The sequence below is a fragment of the Lagenorhynchus albirostris genome, chromosome 14 (genome assembly GCF_949774975.1).
Source record: "Lagenorhynchus albirostris chromosome 14, mLagAlb1.1, whole genome shotgun sequence".
Taxonomy (NCBI): Eukaryota; Metazoa; Chordata; class Mammalia; order Artiodactyla; family Delphinidae; genus Lagenorhynchus; species Lagenorhynchus albirostris.
In genome coordinates, this window is record NC_083108.1 from 80,738,197 (window position 1) to 80,765,395 (window position 27,199).

Sequence of the window (27,199 nt, forward strand, 5' to 3'; positions counted from 1 at the left end):
GGCTACCACTCAGTAGGGTCCTGTTATTAAAAGGATGCAAAGGAGAATAAGTATTAGGGGCAATTAGTTTTTGCAACAGTGTGTATTTTTCATATATATGTATACATAGTTAAGTGTGTGTATATAGAAATAGGTCTATGTGGAATATAGAAATACATAGATACATACAGTCTGGAAGAATACATAGAAAAAGATCTAGAAGAAACTGGTAACAGTGGTTACTTCTGGAGAAGTGGGAGAAGACAGGATAGAGGTATATTCAAAGCCGACTCTAGCCATAGCTGCAGTGTTTTAATTTTTAATGAGGATGATGTCTTCACGTTTACTTGTGAAATTAAATATTAATTTAAACTGAAGGCCTGGTAAGCATCGGGCTGCCAATGTTTCAGTCTTGGTCTTCTCGTGCTGTGGTGGGACCCAACACCAAAGAGTGCCAGGAGGTGGCATGGCCCAGCTGGCATTGCTGGGGACTCTCAGTCCAAAGACCCCACATTCTCAGAGGCTGCTTAGTTGGGGGGTCTCTCTGCCCCCATCCTCCTCGTCCAGTTCTGGAGGGTTTCCTTTGTTACCAGCAGATATTGGTTGAACATTGAGGACTGTTTTGGCACTGAAGCCTCTCTCTGTACAGATTACTTATTAATTACAGGTAGAAAGCTGGTCACTGTACAGTGGAGAAGACAGGTGGACACCACCTCTCCCAAGCAATCAAAGTTAACATCACAGACACCACGTCCCTCGTGATGGGAGACGCTGAGGGCCCAGCGTCACTTTACTGGCATTTCTGTCCCAGGTGCATAACTAAAATTCAATCATGAGGAAATATCAGACAAACCAAGGTGGAGGGACATTCTCCAGAACAACTGGACCGAACTCTTTAAAAATGCCGATGTCACAAAAGACGGAAGTTGAGAAGCTGGTCTAGACTTCAGGAGACCAAAGTGATATGAATAGTAATATAGGGCATCAAACTGAATCGGGTCCAGGTCTGGGGGGAAATTGCCTTCAAGAGATAGTTAGCATCCAAATTTGAATTTGAATTTGGATGGTATTGGAGGTGATAGTATTGTATTGTATCAAAGTTATATTTTCTGTATTTGATAACTGAATGTATAAGAGAATGTCATGTCCTTAGGAAATATGCACTAAAGTATTTAGGAGTAAAGAAGCCTGTTGTCTGCAACTAACTCCCAAATGGTTTAGAACAGGAGTAGACAAACTCTTTTGGCAAGAAGGTCAAGTAGTGAGGATTCTGGGCTTTGCGGGCCATGTGGTCTCTGTCACACTACTCTTGCTCTGCTACTGTGATGTCACAGACAATATATAAATGAATGGGCAGGACTGTGCTCCAGTGAAGTTTATTTATGGATCCCGAAGTTTCAATTTCATGTACTTTTCACGTGTCACGAAGTATTCTTCCTTTGATCTTTTCCAACCAGGCAAAAATTATTTCTAGCTTACTGCCCATACAAAATCAGGGGGCCAGATTTGGCCCGTGGGCTGTAGTTTACTGTCGCCTGATATAGAAAAAGAATACACCCAACACACATAAACGCACACACACATGGGAATAAAGCAAATATGTCATAATGCTAACAGTTGGTGAATCTGGGCGAAAGGTATAGGGGAGTTCTTTGTACTCTTACAATTCTTTTGGAAGTTTGAGATTATTTATTTTATTTTAAATTTTTTGGCCACGTCGTGCGGCTTGTGGAATCTTAGTTCTCTGATCAGGGATCGAACCCAGGCCCCCTGAAGTGGAAGCACCGTATCCTAACCACTGGATTGCCAGGGAATTTCCTGGAAGTTTGAGATTATTTAAAAATTAAAACTTAAATTAAAAAAGAGACACAGTTTTCCTCTCTTGGGGCCCGGGAAGGAGTGAGGAAACTGTGTAAGTCCAGGGGACTGAGCCCTCTCTTCTGGGGGCCGAGGGGGTCTTGCTCACAGCGTTCTTCCATGTGGCTCCGAATTGCTGTCTGTTCACTTCTGGGCCTTCACTTTTTCCTTATTTTCTGGTTTAACCTTCATATCTAGGAACCTGCTTGACAGACATGAGAGTTTAGGCTGTGGCCTCCCTGTCTGACCGTCCTCTTTTTCTCTGTCTCTCTGCTAATACAATTCTCCACCACCCAAGCAAACAGCCACTTTAAATATGTTCATTGCATTATTGTTTTTAATTTTATGGTCCCCATTCCCCATATTGTTTTCTCCAAATTGTTGGTATTTGTCTTAGATTATCAAACTCTAGAAGAAACTGGTCGTTTCCCTGTATATGGCATTATTTGGGGGGAGGTGTGCTGTGGCAGCAATGTCGAGAAATTACTGTGTTCCATTCTCCCTGCATTGGGGTGAAGTGTCTTGTATTTCCTCTGGCCTTATGGCCCTGAATGGTTATTTCCAGGAATGAGATGTTGAGTGTATTAGAGTGACTGTGCCTGGGGTAGGGAGGGTTGGCTTTAAGGGAAGAGGTGTGTCCTTTTCTTAGCTGACTTAGCAAGAGCTCTCTTCATTGCCAGGATCAAAAACCCAACTCAAACTGGACTAACTGGAAAGAAATTTATTAATTCATGTAACTAAGAGTATCAGGTAGCATTACATTCAGACTCGGTTAGCTCCAGGGGCTGAAATGGTGCTATGAGAATGCTGTCTCTTACCATGTCTCAATTCTGTTTTCCGTTTGGCTTCATTCTTAGGCAGGCTTTCTCCACTCAGCAGCCCCAGGTGTACCTTCTACCAGATTAGCAAACCCAGGAGAAAGAAGGCATCACTAAACCAATACTTCTAGGTAAAAGTCCCAGGGCTGACTCTCATTGGCTCAGTTTGAGTCATGTGTCCACCTCTGAACCAATCAGTTGCCAGGGGATTGGAGGATACTGATTGGTCAGGCCTGGATCACATGACCACTCTTGGCATGGGAACTGTTAGCTCTACTCAAACCATCTGGATTAAAACTTGACAAGAGGTGGCTGACCTCTCAAAGGCATATTTGGTTGCTGTTCCCATCAGGAAGGATGGAACCTGCGCAGGAAAAAACAGTAGTTCCTTATTACAGAAATGCTGTGCTGTGCTGTGCTGCCTTCCCCAAATCCAGTCCCAATTTTATAAGCCACATCTTTGATAGATGTAGTTGTATCATCTTTTTTTCCTCTCTCTTTTTTAAAAATTAATTTTATTGGAGTATGGTGGCTTTACAATGTGGCATTAGCCTGCACTGCCCAACAAAATGAATCAGCCATACACATAAAGATATTCCCTCCCTTTTGGACTTCCCTCCCATTTAGGTTACCACAGTGTAGTAGGTAGAGTTCCCTGTGCTCTACAGTATGTTCCCATCAGTTGTCTATTTTATACGTAGTATCAATAATGTGTAAGTGTCTATCCCAGTCTCCCAGTTCCTCCCACCCCACCCCTTTCTCCCTTGGTATCCATAGTTGTATCATCTTAACTGTGAAACTGTGATTGCTGTAGTCACATCCCCAGACACAAGCAAACTGAAAAATGACCCCATTATGTCCTCCTGCACACGCTACCTGGGCTGCTCCGTCCCTTAGGATATTCACAGGATCTACAGGCAGAAGCTGGAGGAGCTGACCGCACTCCAGACTTCGTGCAGCAGCTCCATCAGCAAGCAGAAGACACGACTGAAGGACCTGAAGCGCACGCTCCAGAGGTAGGCTGGCTGCAACTCAAAGGCTCCCCTGAATCCCAACTCAAAACTGGCCTGGCTTGAGCAGAGAATGGAAATTTTAATGGAAAAAACCAGGAGTGGCTTCAGGCATCACTGGATCCAGGGGTCAAAGGGTGTTTTTAGGAATCTGTTTTTTTCCTCTAAATTCTGCCTTCCTCTAGGTTGGCTTTACTTTGGCTAAGATGGTCACTGAGATGGCCACCAACAGTGCCAGGCTTTTATCCTCCAGCCTTTCTTCCTACTGGCTCGGCCACACCAGCAGAAGTTCTGGGCATGATCCCCATTGGCTGGAATTGGTCACGTACCCGTCTGCAAACCAGTCATTGAGACTCTGGTTGGACAAGACTTGGTCATATGTTCACTTTATGGACCTGAGGGATGGGACAGCCCTACTTGAACCCTACGGGATGGGGCGAGGATGAGGCATAGTTCCCCAGAGGAAAGGTGTTCTAGTAAGTCCTACTGGGCAGGTAAATAGCAAGTATCCTTCTCACTGGTGTAGGAGCTCACTCCTCACCGGGCTCTCTGGTGGAGGGGGTGAGAAGTCTGGCATCCCTGGTGGGGATATGCTTGAGCTCATGACTTAGTTCAGTTCCTGAGGCCAGGATCACCTGTTCACTTCCTAATCCCATGTCTTCACGGCTTGAGAAGTGCTCTCACCCCCTGCAGGTGAAGGCGTCCGCTGGATACTGTGACCCCCCCTAGGGAGGCAGGAAAACATGCTCTGAGTGGCTTGTCCCAGGTCACTTAGCTGGGCCTCCATTCCAGAGTTTGTGACAATTCTGGGATCCTGGTCAATTCTGCCTTTCCCTGGTGGACAGTTTTTGGGACGGTTACTGATTATACCCCTATCCTTGACTGACCATTTTGGAAATGGAGGCCCGTTAATCATGGTGTAGCGTGTGGATGGTTCCATGTAATGACATCACCACCCTTGGAAAAACACATCTTACTGATGACAGGACTCAAGAGTCTTTCATCTGTCTAGGGTTTTTCAGTCGTGGCACTATTGATAATTCTTTGCTGTTGGGGGCTGTCCTGTGCATGGTCGGACGTTTAGCAGCATCCCTGGTTTCTACCCACTAGATGCCAGTAGAACCCTCTACCCCTGTCTTGACAACCAAAATGTTCCCAGACAGTGTCTTCATGGTTTGGGAAGTGCTCTCATCCCAGGTTTCCCCAGTTGAGAACCACTGAGTTAGAAGGTTGACCCGTGAGTTATGTTCTTACACCAAGGAGCCCTGCTATTCTGAGAGTGTCTATGACTTGCTTTCCTGGTTTTGAGATTAAGTGTCACCAAAGAATAACAGTCAGACCTTGGTTGGTTGACTGATTATACTTTCAAAGCATCCTTCCTGTCTGTACTCTTAGTAATCTTCAGGTTGTTCCTACAGAGTAGCCTGGAAAGTAGTACTGCCAGTAGATATCCATTGAACTTGTACTTTGTGTCCGGTATTCTAAATGCTTAACATTGCACTTATTCACTTTATTCTCACATTGATATTGTCTATAAGGTAAGACTGATGGGATGTATCCCTGTGTTTGAGGTATGGAAAATAAGGCACAGAGGTTGAAGGACATTCCCAAGGTCACAAGACTAGCAGGGAGTCAGCATCAAACGCAGAGAATACAGGTGGAGGACTGAGGTTGTGAGAAGCATTGCGATGGCAAGATGGGAGGGCGGTACCCAGAGTTTCCAGATTCTTCCTGCAGTCTGTGTAACGCCCCTGCTTCTCTTTACGCCCACACCTCTCACCACAGGTACAAGCGCCACACCAGTCGGGAGGAGGCAGAGCTCATTCAGCAGTTGGGCGCCAACGTCAAGGAGCGGCAGAACGTCTTCTTTGACATGGAGGCCTACCTGCCCAAGAAGAACGGGTAGGAGCTGGGGACCTACTCCCCAACCCCCAGCGCTGTGGGCAGATGCCCCGGCCTGGAGCACCTGGTCTGTGTGACTCCTGCCTCCCTGTTGGGGCTTGAGTTGGAGGTGAAAAGGAGGGAACAAGGGCAGGAAAGAGAAGGAACCTTCCTTACACATCTCTCCATGGACCCAGGAGGGGACCTCAGCCCCTCCCGTGTGGTAGTGACATTCCTGGAAGGGCTTTTTCAAGGAACAAGATGAAAGATCTGGTTCCCAGGATCTGCCACATGCCTGATGCCACCTGGGCTCCAGAGGAAAGGTGTTCTCTCTTAAGAGAACAAACATTTATGGAGAGCGTGCTGTATGCCTTGCATCGTGCTGGGGGCTCTCCTGATGTCACTCACTTCATCCTCAACAACCTGGTGAGTCAGGTCCAGGAATCTGCATTCTTCAAGGTTCAGAGAAGAGACATTAGGGAATATCTTGCCCAGGTGGCTCAGACCGGGTTTGGCTGAGCCAGGATGTGAACACTAGACATTCTGACTCTAGAGCTTGTGTTCTTTCCATCTTCCTCCTTCAGAGAAGTCCCATCTCCTTCCTCAAGTGACATCACCGCCACCCTGTTCCAGAGAGAGATCCTTACAGTATTGTATCATGACTTGACGTGGGCAGCTAAAAGTACGTCCTGGGAAGCACCCTGACTTTCTTCCTGGTTTGGCCTAGCCCTAAGTCAGAGCCTTCTACCAGAGCCCTTCCTCTTGTCTTCTTTTTTGCTGTATTTGGTTAAAAACTCTAGGCTTTGGGTGGCGATAGCTTTCTACAGAATGAAACAGCATAACCTTCTTTTAGAGTGTGGCTCAGATCCACTTTCCCAGCTCCAATCTCCCTAGTCCTCTGTGCATGTTACATTAGTCAGGAGTCCTTGGACTGTAAATGACAGAAAACCCGACTCAGAGTTGCTTAATTAAAAATAGGGGATTTATTGGCTCTTGTAACTGTAAAGTCCAGGTGTATCTATAGGTATGGCTGGATCCTGCTGCTCAAATGATACTGTTAGGCTGTGTCCCTCATTTAGCTTTCTTTTCACTCTCTTTTCCAGCGTATGAGTTTTATTCTTAGGCAGGCTTTCTCTACAAGCTAGCCCCAGCAGCTCTGGGTTTGCATCCTACCCACTTAGCAAATCCAGTAGAGAATGCCTCTTTGTTCTTTAGTAGTTCTGGGAAACGTCCTGTTACTGATTCTTATTGGCCTAGATTGTGTCACATGATCGTTATTGACCCAATCGGGAAGTTGCACCACCTTGGCTGAACCTGGGTCATGTACCTTACCCTAGAGCCTAGGGGAAAAGTGATTCTCTGAAGGGAAATTGTACTGCCCTTCTAGGAAGTGGGGACTATATGCTAGGTGGGAAAAATGGATGGTCTTTTCACACCTCTGCTCCAGGTACACCAGATGGGAAATGCCCCTAGAATTTACTCATAGCTAGAAAGAAGGCTTTCCTGTTCCCTTTTCTCCTCTCAAACTTCTACTCATCCTTCAAAGCCCAGTTCACATGTTACCACCTCAGTGAAGCCTTTCCAACCCCCTCTCTCTCCTTCTGTGAAATTAACCCTTCTTCCCCTGAGATCTCATAACCCTTTATTTGCACCTTTATTAGTGTGTTAGAGTACAGGCTATTGTAACAGAAGCCTAATGGCACAATGGCTCAAACATGCGTGGTTTTTGTCTCTTACACACCACAGTCCAGAGGTGAGTGGACTCCTGAAGGCCGAGAGTGGTGGGCTCCCAAGGTCACCTAGGGACTCAGGGTCCTTTTCCAACTTACTACTTCACCCCCGCTTGGGGAGTTGTCCTCAGCTACATGGCCAAAGCCGGCTCACACCATCTCATTTTCAGGAAACAGGGAAGAGTCAGGCAGCAGAGGGCAAGCAGATCCCTTTTTACAAAAATGTTTGCCATTTCCTACTGAAGCCAAACACATACATGCCATACGACCCAGAAATTCCACTCCTGGTGTGTGTGTGTGTGTGTGTGTGTGTGTGTGTGTGTGTGTGTGTGTGTGTGTGTGTGTGTGTGTGTGTGTGTGTGTGTGTGTGTGTGTGTGTGTGTGTGTGTGTGTGTGTGTGTGTGTGTGTGTGTGTGGTGGAAATGAGTGCTGAATGTTCACAGCAAGGAAGCTAGACACAAAAAGCCACATATTTCATGAGTCCGTTTATACGAAATGTCCAGGATAGACAAATCCATACAGATGCGATGTAGATTAGTGGTTGCCAGGGGCTGGGGGGAGTGGGGAATGTGCTGATAGTGGGTATGGGCTTTCTTTTGGGGGTGATGAAAATGTTCTGGGATTAGGTGATGCTGATGGTTGCACAACATTATAAATATATCAGAAACCATTAAATTGTATAATTTATTTTTAATTAAAAAAATTTTTATGAGCTCACTTTATTATTTATTCTTTTTTTTTTTTAGTTCCAGGTACACATAGTGAGTTGATATTTCTGTACATTACAAAATGATTACCACTAAGTTGCATACTTTATTTTTTAAAATTTTTTTAATATTTATTTTATTCAACAAGTTTCATGAGCATCTACTTTGTGCCCAGCACCATTCTATGTACAGTGGCTAAAGCTCCGAATAAGTCAAAGTTTCTGCGCTTTCAAAGCTTACATTCTAGAAGGGAGTGGGGGATGAAAATATATATGTACATACACACATATGTACATAATATAATCATAATTTTTTTTATTGCAGTATAGTTGATTTACAATGTTGTGTTAGTTTCTGGTGTACAGCAAAGTGATTCATTTTTATACACACACATTTGTATATTCTCTCATATTCTTTTCCATTATAGGTTATTACAAGATATTGAATATAGTTCCCTGTGCTATACAGTAGGACCTTATTGTTTATCTATTTTATATACAGTAGTTTGTATCTGCTAATCCCAAACTCCTAATTTATTCCTCTCCCACCCCTTCCCCTTTGGTAACCATAAGTTTGTTTTCTATGTCTGTGAGTCTGTTTCTGTTTTGTAAATAAGTTCATTTGTATCATATTTTAGTTTCCACATATAAGTGATATCATATGATATTTGTCTTTCTCTGTCTGACTTACTTCACTTAGTATGATAATCTCTAGGTCCTTCCATGTTGCTGCCAATGACATTTCATTTTTATGACCGAGTAGTATTCCATTATTCATATATATATATATATATATATATCAATCACATCCTTTTTTATCTATTCATCTTAAATTGTATGCTTTAAAAGTGTTTAAAAGTGTGAATGCTATGGCATGTGAATTATATCTCAAGTTAAAAAAAAAAACAAAAACATTCACAGCAGCTCTATTCATAATAGCCAAAAACTGAAAACAGGTCAAATGTTCACCAACAGTAGAATGAATAATTACATTGTGGTACCTCCACTCCATAGAATAATATACACAACGGGAAAGAAGGAACCACTGATGCAGACAATGTGGATGAAGCTCACAGACTTATTATTGAGGGAAAGAATCCAGACATAAAAGAGAATACATTGTATACATTTATGTGAAGTTCAGAAACAGGGAAAGCTAACACAACAGTGGGCATCCTTGCGGGGGGGGCGGTTTACTGACCGGGAGGGGGCATGAGGGCACCTCCTGGAGCTAGAAGCATTTTATTTGATCTGGGTGTTGGTTACATGGATATGTAAATATAGAAAAATTCATCATGTTGTATACTTAAGATTTGTATGCTTAGGAAGAGCCCTTTTTAAATTGACCTAGAAACTGTACACATGCCTTCACCTCATTGGCTGGAGCTTAGTCACGTGCTCACGTTAGCTGCAAGGGAGGCTAGGAAATATGGTCTCTAAGCCAGCTGAAATGGGGAGAAATGGGTTAGTCATGAAGGTCATGTCACAGCTGTCACGTTCTCTACTTAATCATTTTCATTCTCGCTCCACATGAGGCTTTTACTGCTGAGCTTAGCACCCTGTTTTCTAATATCCGGTGCTCAGTGCTATGCTTATTAAGCTTGGATATTTTTGGTTGGGGACCACTCCTGGGGCTGTTAACATGGTGGCCCTCACAGGTCTTTCCTTCCAGGCTCTACTTAAATCTGGTTCTCGGCAATGTGAATGTGACCCTTCTCAGCAACCAGGCCAAGTAAGTATCCCAGACAACCCTCCACTTGGCTTTACAGAATCCAGGCATCTTGCTCTTGCAACTCAGGAGAAATGGGACCAAGCTAGTATTTTTGCATAAATAAAAAAACGTTCACAGTTGGGAGTCTGGCTTTGGTCTTTTGGACGAGACTCTGAGGTCTCTTCCTCAGTGGGTAGACCACCTGGGGGAGGTTTCCTTCCTTCCTTTCACAGAGTCAATACCTGGGGTGGACAGGACTGCCACTTTCCCATGAGAAATGGCCCCTGCTCCGTTCCACGCCTTGTTACACACATTCCTCCTGGGAGGTAGGCAGTCCAGTCCTGTCCACCCCAAATCCATCAGTTACCAGGGGAAATGGAGCCGTGGCTTTTCCACTGAAGTAGCTGGTCGGGGGAGGAGACCCTGTCTCTGCTTCCTGCCCATCACAGGCTTGGAACGTTAAACCAGGAGTCCAGGGACATGGAAGCTTTGCACACTGGCCCTCTTTCCCTAACTAATCATCACCGTTAATTCAAAGTCTCTCCCTTAGTGTGATCAGCAGGTCAAGATCTGACGGGGTCAGGGTCCTTTCCCCAGGTGGGCTATAGTTATGTGACCTTTCCTGGGGGTGTCTGTCTCTGCAGATTTGCCTACAAGGATGAGTATGAGAAGTTCAAGCTCTACCTGACCATCATCCTGCTCCTGGGTGCTGTGGCATGTCGATTTGTCCTTCACTACAGGTGATGGGGTGTGGTGGTGTGTGTGTGTGGGCATACGGGGGTGAGGAGAGGGCCATGAGAGAGGGATCCAAGATCTCTCTTGCATCTACAGCCTTTGGTGTGATAAGGTGTAGGGTAAACAAGGACCATTTCTTTTTTTTTCTTTCATTTTTTAAAAAATTAAATATATTTATTTTTGGCTGCGTTGGGTCTTCGTTGCTGCGCGCGGGCTTTCTTTAGTTGTGGCGAGCGGGGGCTACTCTTTGTTGCGGTGCGCGGGCTTCTCATTGCGGTGGCTTCTCTTGTTGTGGCGCATGGGCTCTAGGCGCATAGGCTTCAGTAGTTGTGGCTTGCGGGCTCTAGAGCACAGGCTCAGTAGTTGTGGCGCACGGGTTTAGTTGCTCCGCGGCATGTGGGATCTTCCAGGACCAGGGCTCGAACCCGTGTCCCCTGCATTGGCAGGCGGATTCTTAACCACTGTGCCACCAGGGAAGCCCAGGAAGGACCATTTCTTATGGGAAATAGCAGTCCTGTCTGCCCTACATCTGTCCAACAAGTATCTACTAAACGGCTGCTGAAGCGACCTTTTAACGTAGTAGTTAAGAAAGAGCCCAAGTGGTCCACCCATACAATGTAATACTATTTGGCCACAAAAAGGAATGAAGTACTGACACATGCTATAACATGGATGAATCTTGAATACATGATGCTGAGTGAAAGAAGCCAGATGCGAAAGGTCACTTACTGTATGAACCCATTTGTATGAAATGTCCAGAATAGGCAGATACCATAGAGACAGAGAACAGATTAGTGGTTGTCAGGGGCTGCGGGGAGGGGAAACGGGGAGTGACTGCTCTGGGCGACATGGGTTTTTATTTTGGAGTGGTGAGAATGTTCTGGAATTAGATAGTGGTGATGGGTGCACAACTCTGTTAATATACTGAAAACCACTGAGTTGTATACTTTAAAAGGGTGAATTTTATGGTATGTGAATTATATCTCAGTTACAAAGAGAAAGGCAGTGGGGGGTAGGGTGGGGAGAAAGGAAGGAAGGAGGAAGGAAATAAAAAGAAAGGAAGAAAAGAAAGAAGGAAATAGATTGACCACAGACTGCCCATGTTTGAATCCTGGCTTTGAAACTTACTGGCTGTTGCCATGGGCAGCTTCCTCTGGATGCCTCAGTCTCCCCATCTGTAAAACGAGGGTGACACCAGGCCCTGCCTCCCTGGGTTGTCATGACAATTCAGTGTGTTAACACGGTGCGTGGCTCTGCCCAGTGCCTGGCACCCAGCATTGTGGTTGAGAGTGCCGGCTGCTCTGTTAGCATAGAACGAGGCCAGTGAGCTGAGGCTGCGCTGCCCCGGGGGTTTCGTTCCTCTCTCTGGCCCTGGCTTTTCTCCCCAAGTGTGGCTTGGGCATTTGGCCCACGTGTCAAGGGTTTATTTCCTGACAGGCGCTTGGCTGGGAGTCCAGTTGCTGGTCTGCCCACTTGAGTGTCCAAACAAAGGCTCTTTCAGGCCCTGGGCCCGTGGCGGCCTGCTGCCTCAGACCTGGCGCATTTCCCTGGAGGGCAAAGGCTGCTCACGCCAGTAACGCCTGCTCACATGCCCCCTGGAAGGGGTAGAAGTTCTTGATGTGCAACCAGATTGCCTTGCCCTGGGGCCTCTAGGGCCCTCAAAGGACAAACCTGTGGTGTGTTGTCGAGATCTAAGGCTCACTGAGGGCCTGGCATTTCCATGTCTCCCATCCCTTTCTGTATTCATTTCCTGGGGCTGTCGTAACAAGGCACCACAAGCTGTGTGGCTTAGAACAATAGAAATATATTTTCTCACAGTTCTGGAGGCCAGAAGGCTGAAATCAAGGTTGAAATCACAGTGGGCAGGGCCGTGCTCGCCCTGAAGGCTCTAGGGGAGGATCCTCCTTTGCCTCTCCCAGCTTCTGGTGGTGACCGGCAGTCCTTGGCGTTCCCTTGGCTTAAGACTGACTCCAGCCTCTGCCTCCGTCGTCACGTGGCTATCGTCCCTGTGTCTCTCTCATGGTCTTCTAATGAGGACACAGTCATTGGATTTAGGGCTCACCCTAACCCGGTATGACCTCGGGAATTTCCTGGTGGTCCAGTGGTTAAGACAACACGCTTTCACTGCTAAGGGCCCGGGTTCAATCTCTGGTCGGGGAACTAAGATCCTGCAAGCCATGCGGCATGGCCAAAAAAAAGTAACCCAGTATGACCTCATCTTAACTAAATTACATTTACAAAGATCCTATTTCCCAATAAGGTCATATTCTGAGGTTCTGGGTGGATATGAATTTGGGGGGGGGGACACTGTTTAGCCCACTACGCCTTCTGTGGGTTAAAAATAGGGCAGGCGAGGGGGCCTGGATGGGCAGCTCATCTCTGAACCTCAGTTTCCTCATCTGTAAAATGGGAAGTAGTACTGTCTTAGTTTGGGTTCCCCCAGAAGAAACCACCCCCACAAGACAAGTATTTGAGTGCCCATAGTTTATTTGGGAGGTGATCCTAGGAAACACTGGTAGGGGAATGGAAGTGAGACAAGGAAGGGTTATCCTGTGGGCACCTGGAGTTCAGTGCTGCTGGGGAACTGTGGGACAGCGAAGGATGTGTCTCACTTATCCCACCCGAGGGGCGAAGGAGCAGGTGGTATTTATCCTCCGACTGCTGTCAGTCTAGGAAGGATTGACTCCCAGAGAGTGTTAATCCCTCTGCCCTCCTGCTCTGCCTCTGGCACCAGCAGGGTGAGCTCTGGTGGCCTGAGAAAGCCTCTAGGCGCACCAGGAGTTGCACGTTCCGGCTGTTGGAAGCCATGCAGATGGGAATGGGTGGGGTACATGCACCTGCCATGAGAGCCAGCCCTGTGGGGTTGTTCAAGGGTCCAGAGAGATCGTCCACGTAAAATGCCTGCAGCGTTGCAAGTTCCCAGTGGTTAGTGTTCGCCTAGTGTGTCAGGTTGAATAACGGTCCCCAAAGATGTGCGTGTTCCAGTCCTCAGAACCTGCGAACGCGTGACCTTACATGGCAGAAGATCTTTGCAGATGATTCAGTTAAGAATCTTGAGATGGGGAGATTCTCCTGAATTATCCGGGCGACCCAGTGTAATCACAGGGGTCCTAGTAAGTGGGAGGTAGCAGGGTCAGAGTCGGAGATGTGATGACAGAAGCAGAGGTCAGAGTGATGTGAGGCCATGAGACAGGGAATGCGGGCGGCCTCTGGAGGCTGGAAAAGGCAAGGAAGTGGATTCTCTCCTGGAACCTCCAGAAGGAACACGGCTCTGACCTGATGACCTATTTCAGACTCTGACCTCCAGGACTGTAATAGAATAAATGTGTTCCTTTAAGCCACTAAGTATGTGCTCATTTGTTACAGCAGCAACAGGAAACTCAAACACTTTGGCAGGGCAGACTGAGACCAGCACCTCAAGCATGTCCCTAACGTGCCAGGGCCATAAAACTATTTTCACTCTTCTCTTTACTGATATAGGAAGGGACCAGTGGAAACTATGCTGGTAACCACCGCTCGCTTCTGGGGCTGCCTCCTGTCTGGAGATATCTAAGTGACCCTCTGCAGTGGGAGGCCATCTTCACTCCCCCGTTTCCTGTTCAAGTCAAGTAGGCCTTTGATTTCCTCAGAGTTAGGCATATGAGACTCATTTCTTGGACTCTGGGCGCTCTGTGGTGCTTCCCAAATTATTAGGACAGGGGACACCCATGGCTCTTCCTAGGCTGCAGGCACTGTTCTAAATTCAGCTGATGCTCACAGCAGCTTACCCGGGAGGTGCTGTGACTCTCCCCACTTTACAGATGGGGAGGTGACGGCACGGGAGAATCACTGACTTGTCCTTGGTCCCACAGCTGGGAAGAGGCAGAGACTGGATTGGAACTCTGTCTCCAGAGTCTGTTCCTGACCCTCCCGAGACTACCTCTGCAGGCAGTGGTTCAGCGGGGCTGCGAGTCTGTCATCTGTGACCATGAAACAGGGTCACATAGCTTAAAAGACACCTTCCAATGTCTTTTTTAAAGATAGCATTTAGTATGTCAAATTGATTATTTGGTCTAAGATTTAAACAGATATTTTAATATACACATTTATGCAATATGTAGCATTTGTGCTATAATTGTCTACAAAATAAAAAGCGGAGCATGGGACTTCCCTGGCGGTCCAGTGGTTAGGACTCCACACTTCCAATGCAGGGCACGCAGGTTAGATCCCTGGTCGGGGAATTAAGATCCCACATGCCTCACACGGCGTGGCCAAAAGATAACAAAAAAGTGGAACAATATAAGTGAGCATAATAGGTACAAGTATCCATTTCAACAGGTCAAATTTAGTTATTATCAACACTAATGAAAGCACATTTCCGTATATTTAACCTTCAAGGCCCTACTCAACTGTCATCTCTTCTTTGGGGACTTTACACATTTAAGTAATTAGGAGTCTCTCATCTTCATTCTTACAGACTCTCCCAGACGTCTCCCAACGTCTTTTATTATTGTTAAAGTTGTATCCTCCCATTTCCCTCCCAGGGCCTTTGTAGTTGGGGAAAAGGATCTCCCAGTTCAGGGATAGAATGGAGGAGATCGGGGGTGTTCTCCCTCCCCATGCAGTCATTTCTGTTCCCACGACAAATGGATCTGTGTGACAGCAGGAGGTACAGAGCTGCTTCCTGTTGGGGTCAAAGATAGAGTCTTTATCGAGGGCCCGTCAGAGAGAGCCAGTGGCGGGGGAGCCCTCTGAGGGGCTGTCTGTTGCTGGCTCTGTCCCAGGATCCTTCACCCAGGAATGCTCATGGAGGGGGTCAACCTTCCCATTGTACAGATGGCAAAGTTGAGGCCAGTCAAGGTCACGCACAGCGTGTCTAAGGCTCTCCCCTCTGACCAGGGCACAGCACGACTCTAGCTGCCACGTTCTGCCTGCCTTTAAGGCCTGTTCTGCCCACTGTAGAGGAGGCAGGGTTTTTTTTTAATTTATTTATTTTATTTTTGGCTGTGTTGGGTCTTCATTGCTGCGCGCGGGCTTTCTCTAGTTGCGGCGAGCGGGGGCTACTCTTCATTGCGGTGCGCAGGCTTCTCATTGCGGTCAGTGGCTTCTCGTTGCGGAGCACGGGCTCTAGGCACGCGGGCTTCAGTAGTTGCAGCACGCGGGTTCAGTAGTTGTGGCGCACAGGCTTTGTTGCTCCGCAGCATGTGGGATCTTCCCGGACCAGGGCTCGAACCCGTGTCCCCTGCATTGGCAGAAGGATTCTTAACCACTGTACCACGAGGGAAGCCCAGGGAGTTCTTAAGTTCATCTTTTTGTATGTGCAGCAAAGTTTACAGACGGTTTAAGGGGATGGAAGGAGTTTACACTGGAGTTAACACTGCAGATAGTTTAAAATTGCAAATTAGGTTTCCTGCTTAAAGTCCTTCTCTTGTTATCCCACCAGAAATTTCATATCAGACAGATGTCAAATTTAGAAGGGAAACAGGTTGTCGTGGGCTGAGCGGTCAAGGAAGGAGGGGAAACCTCAGCTAGAGCCTTAAGGGCGGGTAGGATTCATGTAGAAAGGTGAGCGGGGGGATGGGCATTCTAGGTGGAGAGAAGACACGCCGCCGCCTTCCCGGGGTCACTGGGGGTTTCTGGAGGCATGCCTCTGTGGGCGGTTCTCATCCTGGTTTGCTGTCCAGCTGTGGTGGCGGGGACAGCCGTCCCTGGTTCTCATGCCTGCCCCCCCTCCCGGGCGCTGTTTCTCTATGCCAGGGTGACAGACGAAGTCTTTAACTTCCTGCTGGTATGGTATTACTGCACCCTGACGATTCGGGAGAGTATTCTCATCAGCAACGGCTCGAGGTAATTGGGGGCCCAGCTTTGTGGCGGGTATGGGGGAGCCAAAGGGAAATCTGTCATGGAGGTGAGGGCTGTCACCCTCGCCTTGCGTTCCCCTCCTTGTGGGGGTGGGGTATTCATGACCGTTCAGACCCAGGGAGGAGGAAAACGGTATCGGCTGCTGCACCTCATTTGCTGTGCTCAGTCTCTTGCTTACAAGAAACCCTAACTCAGATGTACTACTTAACACAGTAGGAAATTTATATTCTCATATCAAGGAATGGGTCCATTGGCACTGACTTCAGGTAAGGCTTAATCCAGGTGTTCAGACAATGTCATCAGGACCCAGTGTCTCTCTGTCTCTCACCTTTGCCTTCTACTGTGCTGTTTTTATTCTCAGATTCCAGGTAGGAGCCCCCAGCCGCTCCAGGCTCACATCTTTATTTCTAGCATTCCCAGCAAAATAGGGCACGTTCCTCTCTTCCAAGAGTCTCACCGGGTCCTACTGGCACTCACTGATCACGTGCCCATCTCTGAACCAATCGCTGTGGCCAGCGAATGCGCCGCTGTGATTGGCTGGTTGTGAGCCTTGTGCCCACCCCCAGGGCTGTCAATGAAAGCCTAGAAGCTGAGTGTCAGGAGAGGAATGGTTTCGCAGAGGAAAATCAGGGTACTGTCACCAGAAGGTTGAATGGATTCTGGTGAGAAAAGTGGATGGTCCTCTCACAGGGCAATGAGAGTCTCGGGACTGAGTTAAGATCCACGACTTGCCACTTGCAGGACCCATTTTCCACAGGTCGGATGCCTTTTGGGGGTGTCCATTTGAACCTCTGCACACCATTCTTGTCCGTTTTTCCTGAAACAAAAAGTAACAACCTCCCACCCCTCCCCACTTCCTCCTTCCTGGGGGCTGGTAAGGAACGGCCAGGAGCTGTGTGTTTAAGGTTGGGGTGTTTGCCAAACCCCCAAATAATTTGCCACCATCTTACTTCTCTGCCCAGTGGTCTCTTATGGCATATCCCTGCCCTGCCGGGCCTTACCCTGAACGTAGAGCCAAGAGGTAAGGACCAGGGGAACAGCAGTTCTTAGGTATGCAGCCCTGTAGCATGTAGCCCTTTAGAAAAGATCAGTGTTTCTCAAACTGCATTCATTCTTGTCCCATGCACACCATTTTTACCATGTCCAATATCACCTGGATGATAATTTTCTCACATTTTAAATCCATCCTTCCTTTTTTTTTTCTACTTAAATAAACATTAATTTATTTTAAAAGGGAACTATTTCACCACCATATGTGGAAAAGCAGCATCAATTGCAGGAAAGAGGAAATAGTGTAAAAATAGATTTTCATTTTCATTGTCTAATTTATTGAAGTCAGTAATCTTCCTTCCTGAGGCCTGCTATTTCTCTTCAGCGTGTGTATGTGTGTAAAAAGGGAGATGAGCAGATCTCGAGAGGCATTAAAGGTGTCCTAGCATTTAACTGAGACTCTCTCCTTGACTTAATCAGGAGAATGGAAAGAAGAGAAAACATGACTTCTCACCACATGATTCAGTATCATCTAGTGTTACACTCAGGTACCATCTAAAACTTGGTGGTACATGCCCCATGCTTTGGGAAACACTGAAGTAGAAAATCTTACCAAATAAATAACATTTGTAGTTTTCCTTAATTGTAGTGAATAGTGTCTTCCAGCTTTTGGGTGGGGTCGGAGGGGACTCAGAGTAGTACATAGTGGGGAAATGGGCCCAGGACAATGGGCCAGGCTTTCTTGTTACTAATTCTCTTTGTGCATCCCTGGGCTTGCTGTCGGCCTTGGAGTTTCCTCCTTCTGCTGGACTCATATTAAGAGTGTTCAGGGACATGCTACATCTCTAACAGTCACTAACACTTTAGTAAGAGTTATCCTGGTCACTTTTTTCTGTGGACGTGGTTGGGGAGGGGGTGGTGGTCCCTGAGAGGAGGGAGCAGGACTGAGTGGAGGTGCCTGCAAGTGTGGGGCACACCCAGAAAACAGGGAGGAGGGCTGAAGGGGGAAAGTGGGGTTCCAAAGCCCCCTCACTTTCCTGACACTTTAATGGGGCCTTTTCTGGGGCCTCCCTAGGGCTTGTGCTCTGATGGGACAACAGATGTGTTGGTGGTGGGAGTGTGGAATGAGTGGGGTGGGCCCGTAAAGGTGTCTTGTTTTCTGGAATGACTGTGGGAGTTGTGGCCAGTTTGTGGGGGAGGGAGGCACGGCAGGTGGATGGAATCTGGGTGATTAAAACTTGTGACTCATCCTCAACATCTGTTGCGTATTTAGCCTCCATCCTCCCCCAGGCTCCTTCTCAGAGCTGATTCCTCTCCTGGGGGCGGGCAAGGGAGATGCCTGTGAGGTTTCCCCTCACACTTGGCACTTATTAGGGAATAGCTAAGAAACCCTTTCAAGAAAGCACAGTGAGGAAGAGGGAGTGGGTCCGGATTGGTATGAATACTACCTTTCTTATTTCTGAAGCGTCTCAGGGCTACCTCTGGAGCTCACAGTCGATACCCAGTAAACACCCCAGGGTCTATGTAGAAATGAATTGAACCCAAGCTCTGCAATGAGGGGAAGGTCATTGGGGCCATACCTGTGTTCGAAAGACAGCTGGAACTGAGCCATATGGGTTTCCTGGAGGCCTGCTGCCCAAGTTTTGGCCTGACGGGGCCTTTTTCGTCCTGTTCCCAGTTGCATCCGAGACCTGAATTAGGGGTGTATTGGGGGAAGGCCTGGAGAGGTGGGGTGTGGGGAGGGTGCCCCCCATCATGGGCTGGAGCCACCCTTGGTTTGTGTCTGATGCTTCCCATGTGGGATGTAGCTCATTAGCTCAATTAGTGTAATAAGCAAGTCAACCTCCCTTGCAAATTTTGCAAATGACAGAAAACCACCTGATAGGAGTAAACATGAGGGGTATTTATGGGAGCATATGAATCGTTCAGGGAGGTCAGAAGGGCTCAAACAATGTAACAGCCCCCCTCCTTCTCCTTATTCTGTTATCTCCTTCACTGGCTCCCAGCAGCCCAGGCCAGCATTCTACCAGATCAGCAGTCCCAGAGGAAAGAGCATCTTTCCTCTACTGGCCTAGGGGTGATCTTGAGACAGACTTCCAATTGGCTAGGTGCAGGTCACATGCTCATCCCTGCCCCAATCACTGTGGCTGGAGGGATGCAGAGCCCTGATTGGCTGGCTCTGGGTGATGTGCCCAGTTATCTTAGCTCCACTGAGCCACCCAGACTGAGAGTGGGGGTGAGGTGATTCCCCGAAGGAACGATAAGGGGGAGAACCAGAATAGGGAGTGATTGACAGGCAGGCAAAACAGATGTCCTCTGCCCTAGTTCCGGGCCAGAATGAATAATGAATCAGGAATCACGCTGGCTTTTCTGGCAAGCCAACCCACCAATGCCTAGATCTGATGGGTTTTTATAAGGGCCTTTCCTAGGATACAGAGGTGTAGGGGTGGCAGGGGCAAGAGGGTGCCTCCGTGTAGAAGCCATTCCCCCAGCCGCCCAGATTGACCCGAAGCTCAAAGCCAGCCAGGGGTTGAATAGTGACTGGTGCCCAGGTCTTATGCACACATGGCTGAAGGGCCCTGAAGGGAGCTCTCCGGCCACAATCCCCAGATACCAGGACGTGCTGTCCCTACATGCTGGCCATGCAGTGTGCCACCCTTCCTGGGGCATCTACCGTCTGCTCATTTAAAAAGCCCACAGGCTCCTGCAGGCTTCGTTTCTGTGGCAGAACGGGCCCAGAGGGTGACTGCTAACGGGTGCGGCTTTCTGTCCGGGGTGATACGGGTGATACAAAATGTCCTAAAACTGATTGTGGTCGTGTTTGCACAACTCTCTGAATATACTGAAAACCACTGAGTTGTATACTTTAAATGGGTGAATTGTACAGTGTCTGAATGACATCACAGTAACACTGTCATATAGACACACACATGTGAACGAAACCAGCCCAGAACCCTGGGGTGTGCAGATGGACCATGGGGCTGCTGAGTGCACGCTGGGGAAGAGGCCATTTTTAGCCTCTCCCAATGCCGCTGAGCTGGGTTTATTGGTGGCATCTGTCAGCGCTGGGCTCTGGGCACAGTGAGCTGTGAAATTAAAAGCTGCTGCCCAGGCAAGCTTGTGGCCCAGAGCCTGTGTCTGCCTCCAGCCGTTCCTGTACAGAGAGAGGGCATTTCTCAAGGGACCTTTGCGGGTTGGACAAAGGACAGTGGGGCTTGCCAGGCCTCCGGGGCTTGCAGAAACTTCTTGGTAGCTCTTCAAGCTGAAAGGCTAAGGATGGGGCCAGCTGTGTTTTCAGTCAGAAAATTAGAGCCAAGGGTCCTTGTAGACTCTTGACGGGCAAGACAGGGACACAGGGAAGGGGAGACTGGGAACGAACAAGTGGACGGATGTCTCATCCTGTCCCGTGAACTCCCGTGGCACCTGCATCAGTCTCCTGTCACCTCTGTGCTGGTGGCATCTAGACCAGCTGCACCTCCTGGACATCACTTTTTTCGTTTCAACATTTCTTGAGTACCTACTGTTTACCTGATGCTGTTAGTGCTGGGAATAAAGAGCCACCTAAAACCTTGCTCCTCAGCACAGCCCCTCAGGCATCCACAGGCCATCGCCTTAACCCCCAGTTTATGGCCAGAACTTCTTTTTTTTTTTTTTGGCCACACCCTGCAGCATGTGGGATCTTAGTTCCTTGACTAGGGATCGAACCCACGCCCCCTGCATTGGAAGCACAGAGTCTTAACCACTGGACCGCCAGGGAGGCCCCTTTCATTTCTTTCTTTCTTTTTATTTTAATGGCCAGAACTGTTGAAGGGCTGCAAAGAGAAGACAGGGGTAAGATGCTGTTCCTGCTTTTATGATGTCTGTGTTTGGGCTGGAAGGTTTTAAGAGCAGTCAGATCCACTTATAAAGGACAATGCAGATTAAAGCCTCCACGACACACCAATCGTCACATAATAAGACTGGGAGAAATTTTAAAACTGGGTATCCAGCATTGGTGAGGGTTTGGGGAGCTCGACAGGCTCTACTGAGGATGGGAGTGTAAATGGGGATAGCTGTTTTGGAGGGTAATTTGAGAAGTAACCACGCACGTGCCCACTGACCCAGCCATCCTGCGTACTTCCTGGTAGCTGCCGTGGAGAAACAGCGTCATCGCACGGGGGGGCTTCCACAGTGTGTCGTGGCATCATGGAGCATGATAGCAACATTTCAGGAACGGCAGAGCCACATCCTGAAATGTCGTGTCGCATTTAAGAAGTCAGTGACAGGTCCACAGATAGCTGCCTGGGAGTCGAGACAAGAAAGCAAGTTGCAGGATGATTTTAGTTCCAAAGAAAAGTCTAATTCAGCAGCTCGTCCCCCAAACCAGCAGACCCTCAGGTGCCACCGTTTGGTGAGCAGGAGCGCCCTGGACCCCATCTCCCCACTTGGCTGCACTCTAGTTCTCTCCCGAGAGAGTTCTGGAAAGACAAAGGTTGAGTGCTACTCCCACGTGGATGCCTCGAGGTCCCAATTCCTGGCATCCCAGGGTGCATTTGACAGGGCAGATTGCTGCCACATCATGTTCCGATAACTGAGCTCCTGGAGAGGGGCCGGGGAGCCCAGCAGAGGCCTGAAACACTCGGGGACTTCGAAGGATAAGGGCTGCCTGTGACACCGCGGAGCGGGTGACAGCCAGGTTCCCTGTCCTGCTGTGGAGTGAGAGCCCTGAGCTGGGGGACCGCTGGGCTCTGACGGCACGGTTCCCGCAGCTTCTGGACTGACTGGGGCGAGGGCCTGCTGTAGACGGAGGAGCAGATGAGCCTAGGGCATGGGGCTCCCAGAGAGAAGCTGCGTCGGGGATGGTGCGAGATGCAGCGTGTACAGCCCGTTGTCTTTCTGCATCTGTGTGGGGTAACGTAGGTAGCTACAGCTCTGCATAAATGTGTGCGAGTGTTCTGTGTTTATTCAACACGCTTACTGAGCACCTGCTCTGAGCCAGGTGTCACAGATGAACAGACAAAATCCCTGCTCTTTTGAGCAGGGAACGGGGTTCAGGAAACAAATGAGAAGAAAATAATTTCAGATAGCACGAGCACCATGAAGAAAATGAAGCAGGGTAGTGTGTTACAGATCGGGGCTGTCTAGCTGTTTTATTTATTTATTTTTAACATCTTTATTGGAGTATAATTGCTTTACAATGGTGTGTTAGTTTCTGCTTTATAACAGAGTGAATCAACCATACATATACATATTCCCCATATCCCCTCCCTCTTGCGTCTCCCTCCCACCCTCTCTATCCCACCCCTCTAGGTGGTCACAAAGCACCAAGCTGATCTCCCTGTGCTATGCGGCTGCTTCCCACTAGCTATCGATTTTACATTTGGTAGTGTATATATGTCAATGCTACTCTCTCACTTCGTCCCAGCTTAACCTTCCCCCTCCCCGTGTCCTCAAGTCCATTCTCTACGTCTGCGTCTTTATTCCTGTTCTGCCCCTGTCTAGCTGTTTTAGATAAGGTGGTCAGGGAAGGCCTCTTGGAGGAGGTGACAGTTGGTCCGAAATTTGAACTTGGACCAGGAGCCAGGCAGGCCAAGGTCTTGGAGCAGAGAGGACAACAAGTTCAAAGACTTTGTTAGTCTGCTCGGGCTGCCATGAAAAGATACTACAGACTAAGGGACTTGGAACAACAAAAATTTATTTTCTCACGAGTCTGGAGGCTAGAAGTCAAGATCAAGGTGCCAGCAGGATTGGTTTCTCCTGAGACCGCTCACCCCTGGTGTCTCTTCCTCTGCTTCTAAGGACACCAGCCCTGTTGGATTAGGGCCCCACCCTTATGACCTCATTTAACCTTAATTACCTCTTTAAAGGCCGTGTCTCCAAATATACTCACATTTTAAGGTACTGGGGTTAGGACTTCAACGTAGGAATTTGGGGGGGGGGACACAATTCAGCCCATAATAGACCTCGAGGAAGCAAGGGGCCTGGCAGATTCAAAGAAAAGGATGCTTGGAGCCTCTTAGGGTGGGGGGAGGGGGGACGGGGAGGCGGGGCTTGGGGTCATGAGGAGGTTAGGGATGTGTTCTGAGGGTAGTGGGAAGCTGCTGGAGGCCCGAGTGCCTCGCTGGGTCTCTGTGTGATTGTGCATCTCGTTGGACAGAAAGAGAGAAGTCCTGGCGTGGGTACGTTTCTTCCTCCAAGGAGCTGTCTCTGGGTCACAGGGCACCCCCCCGCAGACACAGGCTGGGAAGCAGGGAGACACTTGCGTTTCTCTCCTGGCCTGAGCTCCTTTTCCTTCTCTTCTTTTAAGAATCAAAGGCTGGTGGGTGTCTCACCACTACGTGTCCACGTTCCTGTCTGGAGTGATGCTGACCTGGTGAGTGTCCCCCGCTGTGCCCCAGGGCCTCTGCTCACTCTCCCCAAGGAGCCAGTGAACTGAGCACTGGTGGTGGCTGAGGGGTCCAGATGCAGGGGCCTTATGGCCTGACATCTGGGCCATGACGTAAAGCGTGAGCTTACGACGGGGCTGCAGGGACACCCCAAGTCGGCTGGGGACTTCTCCGAGGAACGTCCTGTCTGCCTCCTGGCCGGGGTGACAGCAAGCGAGTCTGGACAGAACAAGCACAGGGACGAGGCTGTGACTGATGGAGGGTTAGGGGGAATCGGTGGGAATTTAGGCTTCAAGATGCCTGCCTGCACTCGCCTGGTTGTAGAATGGATTAAAGCAGTGATGGAAATTACCTGGTCCAGCCCCAGGGACATGGTGATAAAGAAGGTAGAATTGGGTTTTAAATCTTCTTTTCTCTTCTGGTTGGAACAGAGATGGGGTGGGGATGAACAAATGATTTCAGAGCGGGGGCTCATCTTTGCTTTTCCCTCCCTTCTCTGCAGGCCTAACGGACTGATTTATCAGAAGTTTCGCGATCAGTTTTTAGCGTTCTCCATTTTCCAGAGTGAGTGTCTCTTGCTTGGATTCAGGGGAGGCTTGGTGTGGCTTTCACTGATGGAGTCTGTTTTGTGAAGGGTGTGTCTTGTGTGGAAGGGAGGTGAGACTGGGGGAAGTCCCTGGTCGGCCAGGGACAGGGGAGGGTCCCAGAAATCCAGAAGGAGCCATCCACCCCCCCATCAACTCCATCCTGCCGCCCAGCCCCTGGCCTTAAGAGAGCAATGTCTGACCCACACCCACGCCCTGGATCTCCAGCCACTGCCTTTTTCTTCCCTGGATCAGAACTGGACCAATTGTACCCTTCAGGAACTGAGGGGTGTTGGGGGCACTAACTCTGTTTTCCTCAAAATGGAAATTTATGTTCTTTTTCTCATTTAAGAATAGCTCTGGATTTATATACAACGAGGGGTTACCTCTGAGAAGCAGAAATTGGGTGGTTGGGGGACAGGGAGAGAGTTTTACTCTTTACTGTTTGTTCCCCTTAAATCTGATGCCAAGTGCATATTACCTATTCAAAAAATACAATTTAATTTTTAAATAAAACCCTGCTTACAGGCAAATACAAACATAAGCCAAGAAGGAAAATTACATATAATTACATATAATTCCACCCTTAGGGTGTTAATTGATCTATGTCCTTTCAAACATTTTTATTCATAAATATATATATATACACACATATACTGCATTATGTGTAGTCTACAAACATGGGATCCCTCTACACAGCTTTGTTTATAACCTAGTTTATATTCTATTAACAATTATCGTGGGTATTTTTCCACGTCAACACGGAATTCTGCCTCCTTAATTTTTAGTGACTACAAAGTACCCCATTGTATGGAACTGTCTCTTTCATGTCTTGGTGCTGGGAGCACACAGCTCCCAGCATGGTGCCACCATTCCAGCAAGCATCTGATGAGTGCCAACTGCATGCCTAGGAAAGCTCCAGAAGTTTCTAGCCTAGTTGGGGCTTAGTTGCAGTCTCAGATAACCTGAGCTCTCTTTGAAGGAATAAAAGCAGGTTCAGACTCTGTGTGTGTGTGTGTGTGTGTGTGTGTGTGTGTGTGTGTGTGTGTGTGTGTGTGTGTGTGTGTGTGTGTGTGTGTGTGTGTGTGTGTGTGTGTGTGTGTGTGTGTGTGTGTGTGTGTGTGTTGGGGGTGGGAGGAGGTTGTACCCTCTGGGCAATGGAGACAGTGGAGGTGTCGCTGGGTCTTCCAGTCCCTGAGCTGGGCGCTGTGCTCCCCCTGCAGGCTGTGTCCAGTTCCTGCAATATTATTACCAGAGGGGCTGCCTCTACCGGCTGCGGGCCCTAGGGGAGAGGAATCACCTGGACCTCACGGTGGGTGAGTAGCCTAGCCTGGGGGGTGGAGGGGCAAGCACCGGCCCTCCCTGCTCCCCCAGACCTCGCCCTGCACTCCTCACTGGGAACAGGTGCCAGTAAGAACCTGACAAGACCTGCCACACGCGAAGCCAGTCTGCCGACTTCACCCCAGTTGCTTTTCTTTTTTTTTCTTTGGTTTGACATATATACACTAACACAGTTGCTTTTCATAATTCGTCGTGGGATTCCATTTCAGCTGACAAGTGCGAGACCAGCTGTGGGCCAGGCCCTGGATGCTGGCCTCTAGCTTCTTTTTAAATGGATATTTTTTGTCTGTGTCTTATGTACATAATCTTAGTCTAGTGTTTTTACACTTATGCAATTTATGTGTGCTTAACTTTCACTCAGCAAGGTGGGTGCCCCATTAGGAAAAATCGGAGACTCCTCATCTAAACTTTCAGGGGAAAGTGTGGTTAATAAAAATCTTCTATCTTTTAAGATGGTCATTTCCATCGAATTACTCTGCACAGTAGGCTCTATTTCATCAAGACTCGATTGAAGTGATGCATGCAAAAGCCAATTATAAAATGCAAAATCCCGTGCAAATTAAAGAAATTACTAGAAAGCTAGTGCCAGCACATCAGTGTTCTGTAAAAGTTGTCAGCCCACTTGGTTCATGGTGACTTGAGGCGTGAGGGCAGTCAGGCCTGGTGGCAGGTGTTCTGCATGTTTTTTCCTGGGTTACTTTCCTAGTGAGCGCTCACCCAGCTGGAGGAGGTGAGGGCTGTGCCCCTCCCCCATCCGTGCGTTTGAACCTGGCTAATCTCAGAGTGACTGGCCTGCCTGGGCCACCTCACACGGGCCCTTCGCTCCCTCCTTCCTCCCCACAGAAGGATTTCAGTCCTGGATGTGGCGAGGCCTCACCTTCCTTCTGCCCTTCCTGTTCTGTGGCCACGTGAGTCCCCCTGGAGTTTGTGGGTATCCCCTACACTGGGCAGACCTCCCGGGAACAGAAGGTCTTCAGGGTTCTCCCTCTCTCACAGCCATCCCCGAGCTGGGCCCCACGGGGTCCTGGGGCTGAGACGGCCCCAGTGTCCAGGGATGCCAAAGGCAAGAGCCGGAATCGGCCCTCGGGACCAGCACGCCCAACCCCAGGCGGGGTGCCCCAGTTTCATTTTGGGGGGGCTGTCAGTGTCTCAAGGGCAGTTGACAGCAGAAGCTGGGGGGCTTGGCGCTCTCCCTGGGCTTTCCCACGTGGGTCTCCAGGGGACTCCGGTGGGCTGAGCAGTGCCTGTCTCCCCTCTCTGCAGTTCTGGCAGCTCTACAATGCCATCACGTTATTTGAGCTCTCCAGCCACGAGGAATGCAGAGAATGGCAGGTATGGTGTTTGTGTGTGTGTGTGTGTGTGTGTGTTTTGTGGTGTGTGTGTGGAGCGTGTGTGCGCATTGGTTGGGGGTTTCCTGAGGAAGGTTGGGGCCGCTCGGGGAGAATTCCTTCCTCAGCTCCCCCTGCCCCCTGCCTGCCCTGTAGGGCCCTGCAGTCCAGAGCTCGCTGCAACTGGGGCCTGGGAGACCGTGGGAGGGAATTCGGGAGACCAGGGAGCCCCTCAGTGGTCTGAGAAACCCAAGGAGGTTCGCGCTAGGAGGGGGGCCACGGGAGGAGCCCCCCAGGACTCTGCCTGACCCCGTAGGACTCAC

At 48.8% G+C, this 27,199-nt stretch overlaps 1 protein-coding gene across 2 annotated transcripts in view; it reads left to right on the forward strand.

Moving 5' to 3' along the window:
• TMEM120B (transmembrane protein 120B) overlaps window positions 1-27,199 on the forward strand; it is a 49,069-nt gene that overhangs the window by 17,904 nt on the left and 3,966 nt on the right. For both annotated transcript variants that reach the window (XM_060170324.1, XM_060170325.1), the window contains exons 2-11: window positions 3,552-3,670; window positions 5,450-5,566; window positions 9,654-9,713; window positions 10,337-10,432; window positions 16,164-16,253; window positions 23,545-23,610; window positions 24,126-24,187; window positions 25,431-25,523; window positions 26,392-26,456; window positions 26,812-26,880. In XM_060170324.1, coding sequence (XP_060026307.1) covers window positions 3,552-3,670; window positions 5,450-5,566; window positions 9,654-9,713; window positions 10,337-10,432; window positions 16,164-16,253; window positions 23,545-23,610; window positions 24,126-24,187; window positions 25,431-25,523; window positions 26,392-26,456; window positions 26,812-26,880 — 837 coding nt within the window. The remainder of the gene's footprint in view (window positions 1-3,551; window positions 3,671-5,449; window positions 5,567-9,653; window positions 9,714-10,336; window positions 10,433-16,163; window positions 16,254-23,544; window positions 23,611-24,125; window positions 24,188-25,430; window positions 25,524-26,391; window positions 26,457-26,811; window positions 26,881-27,199) is intronic.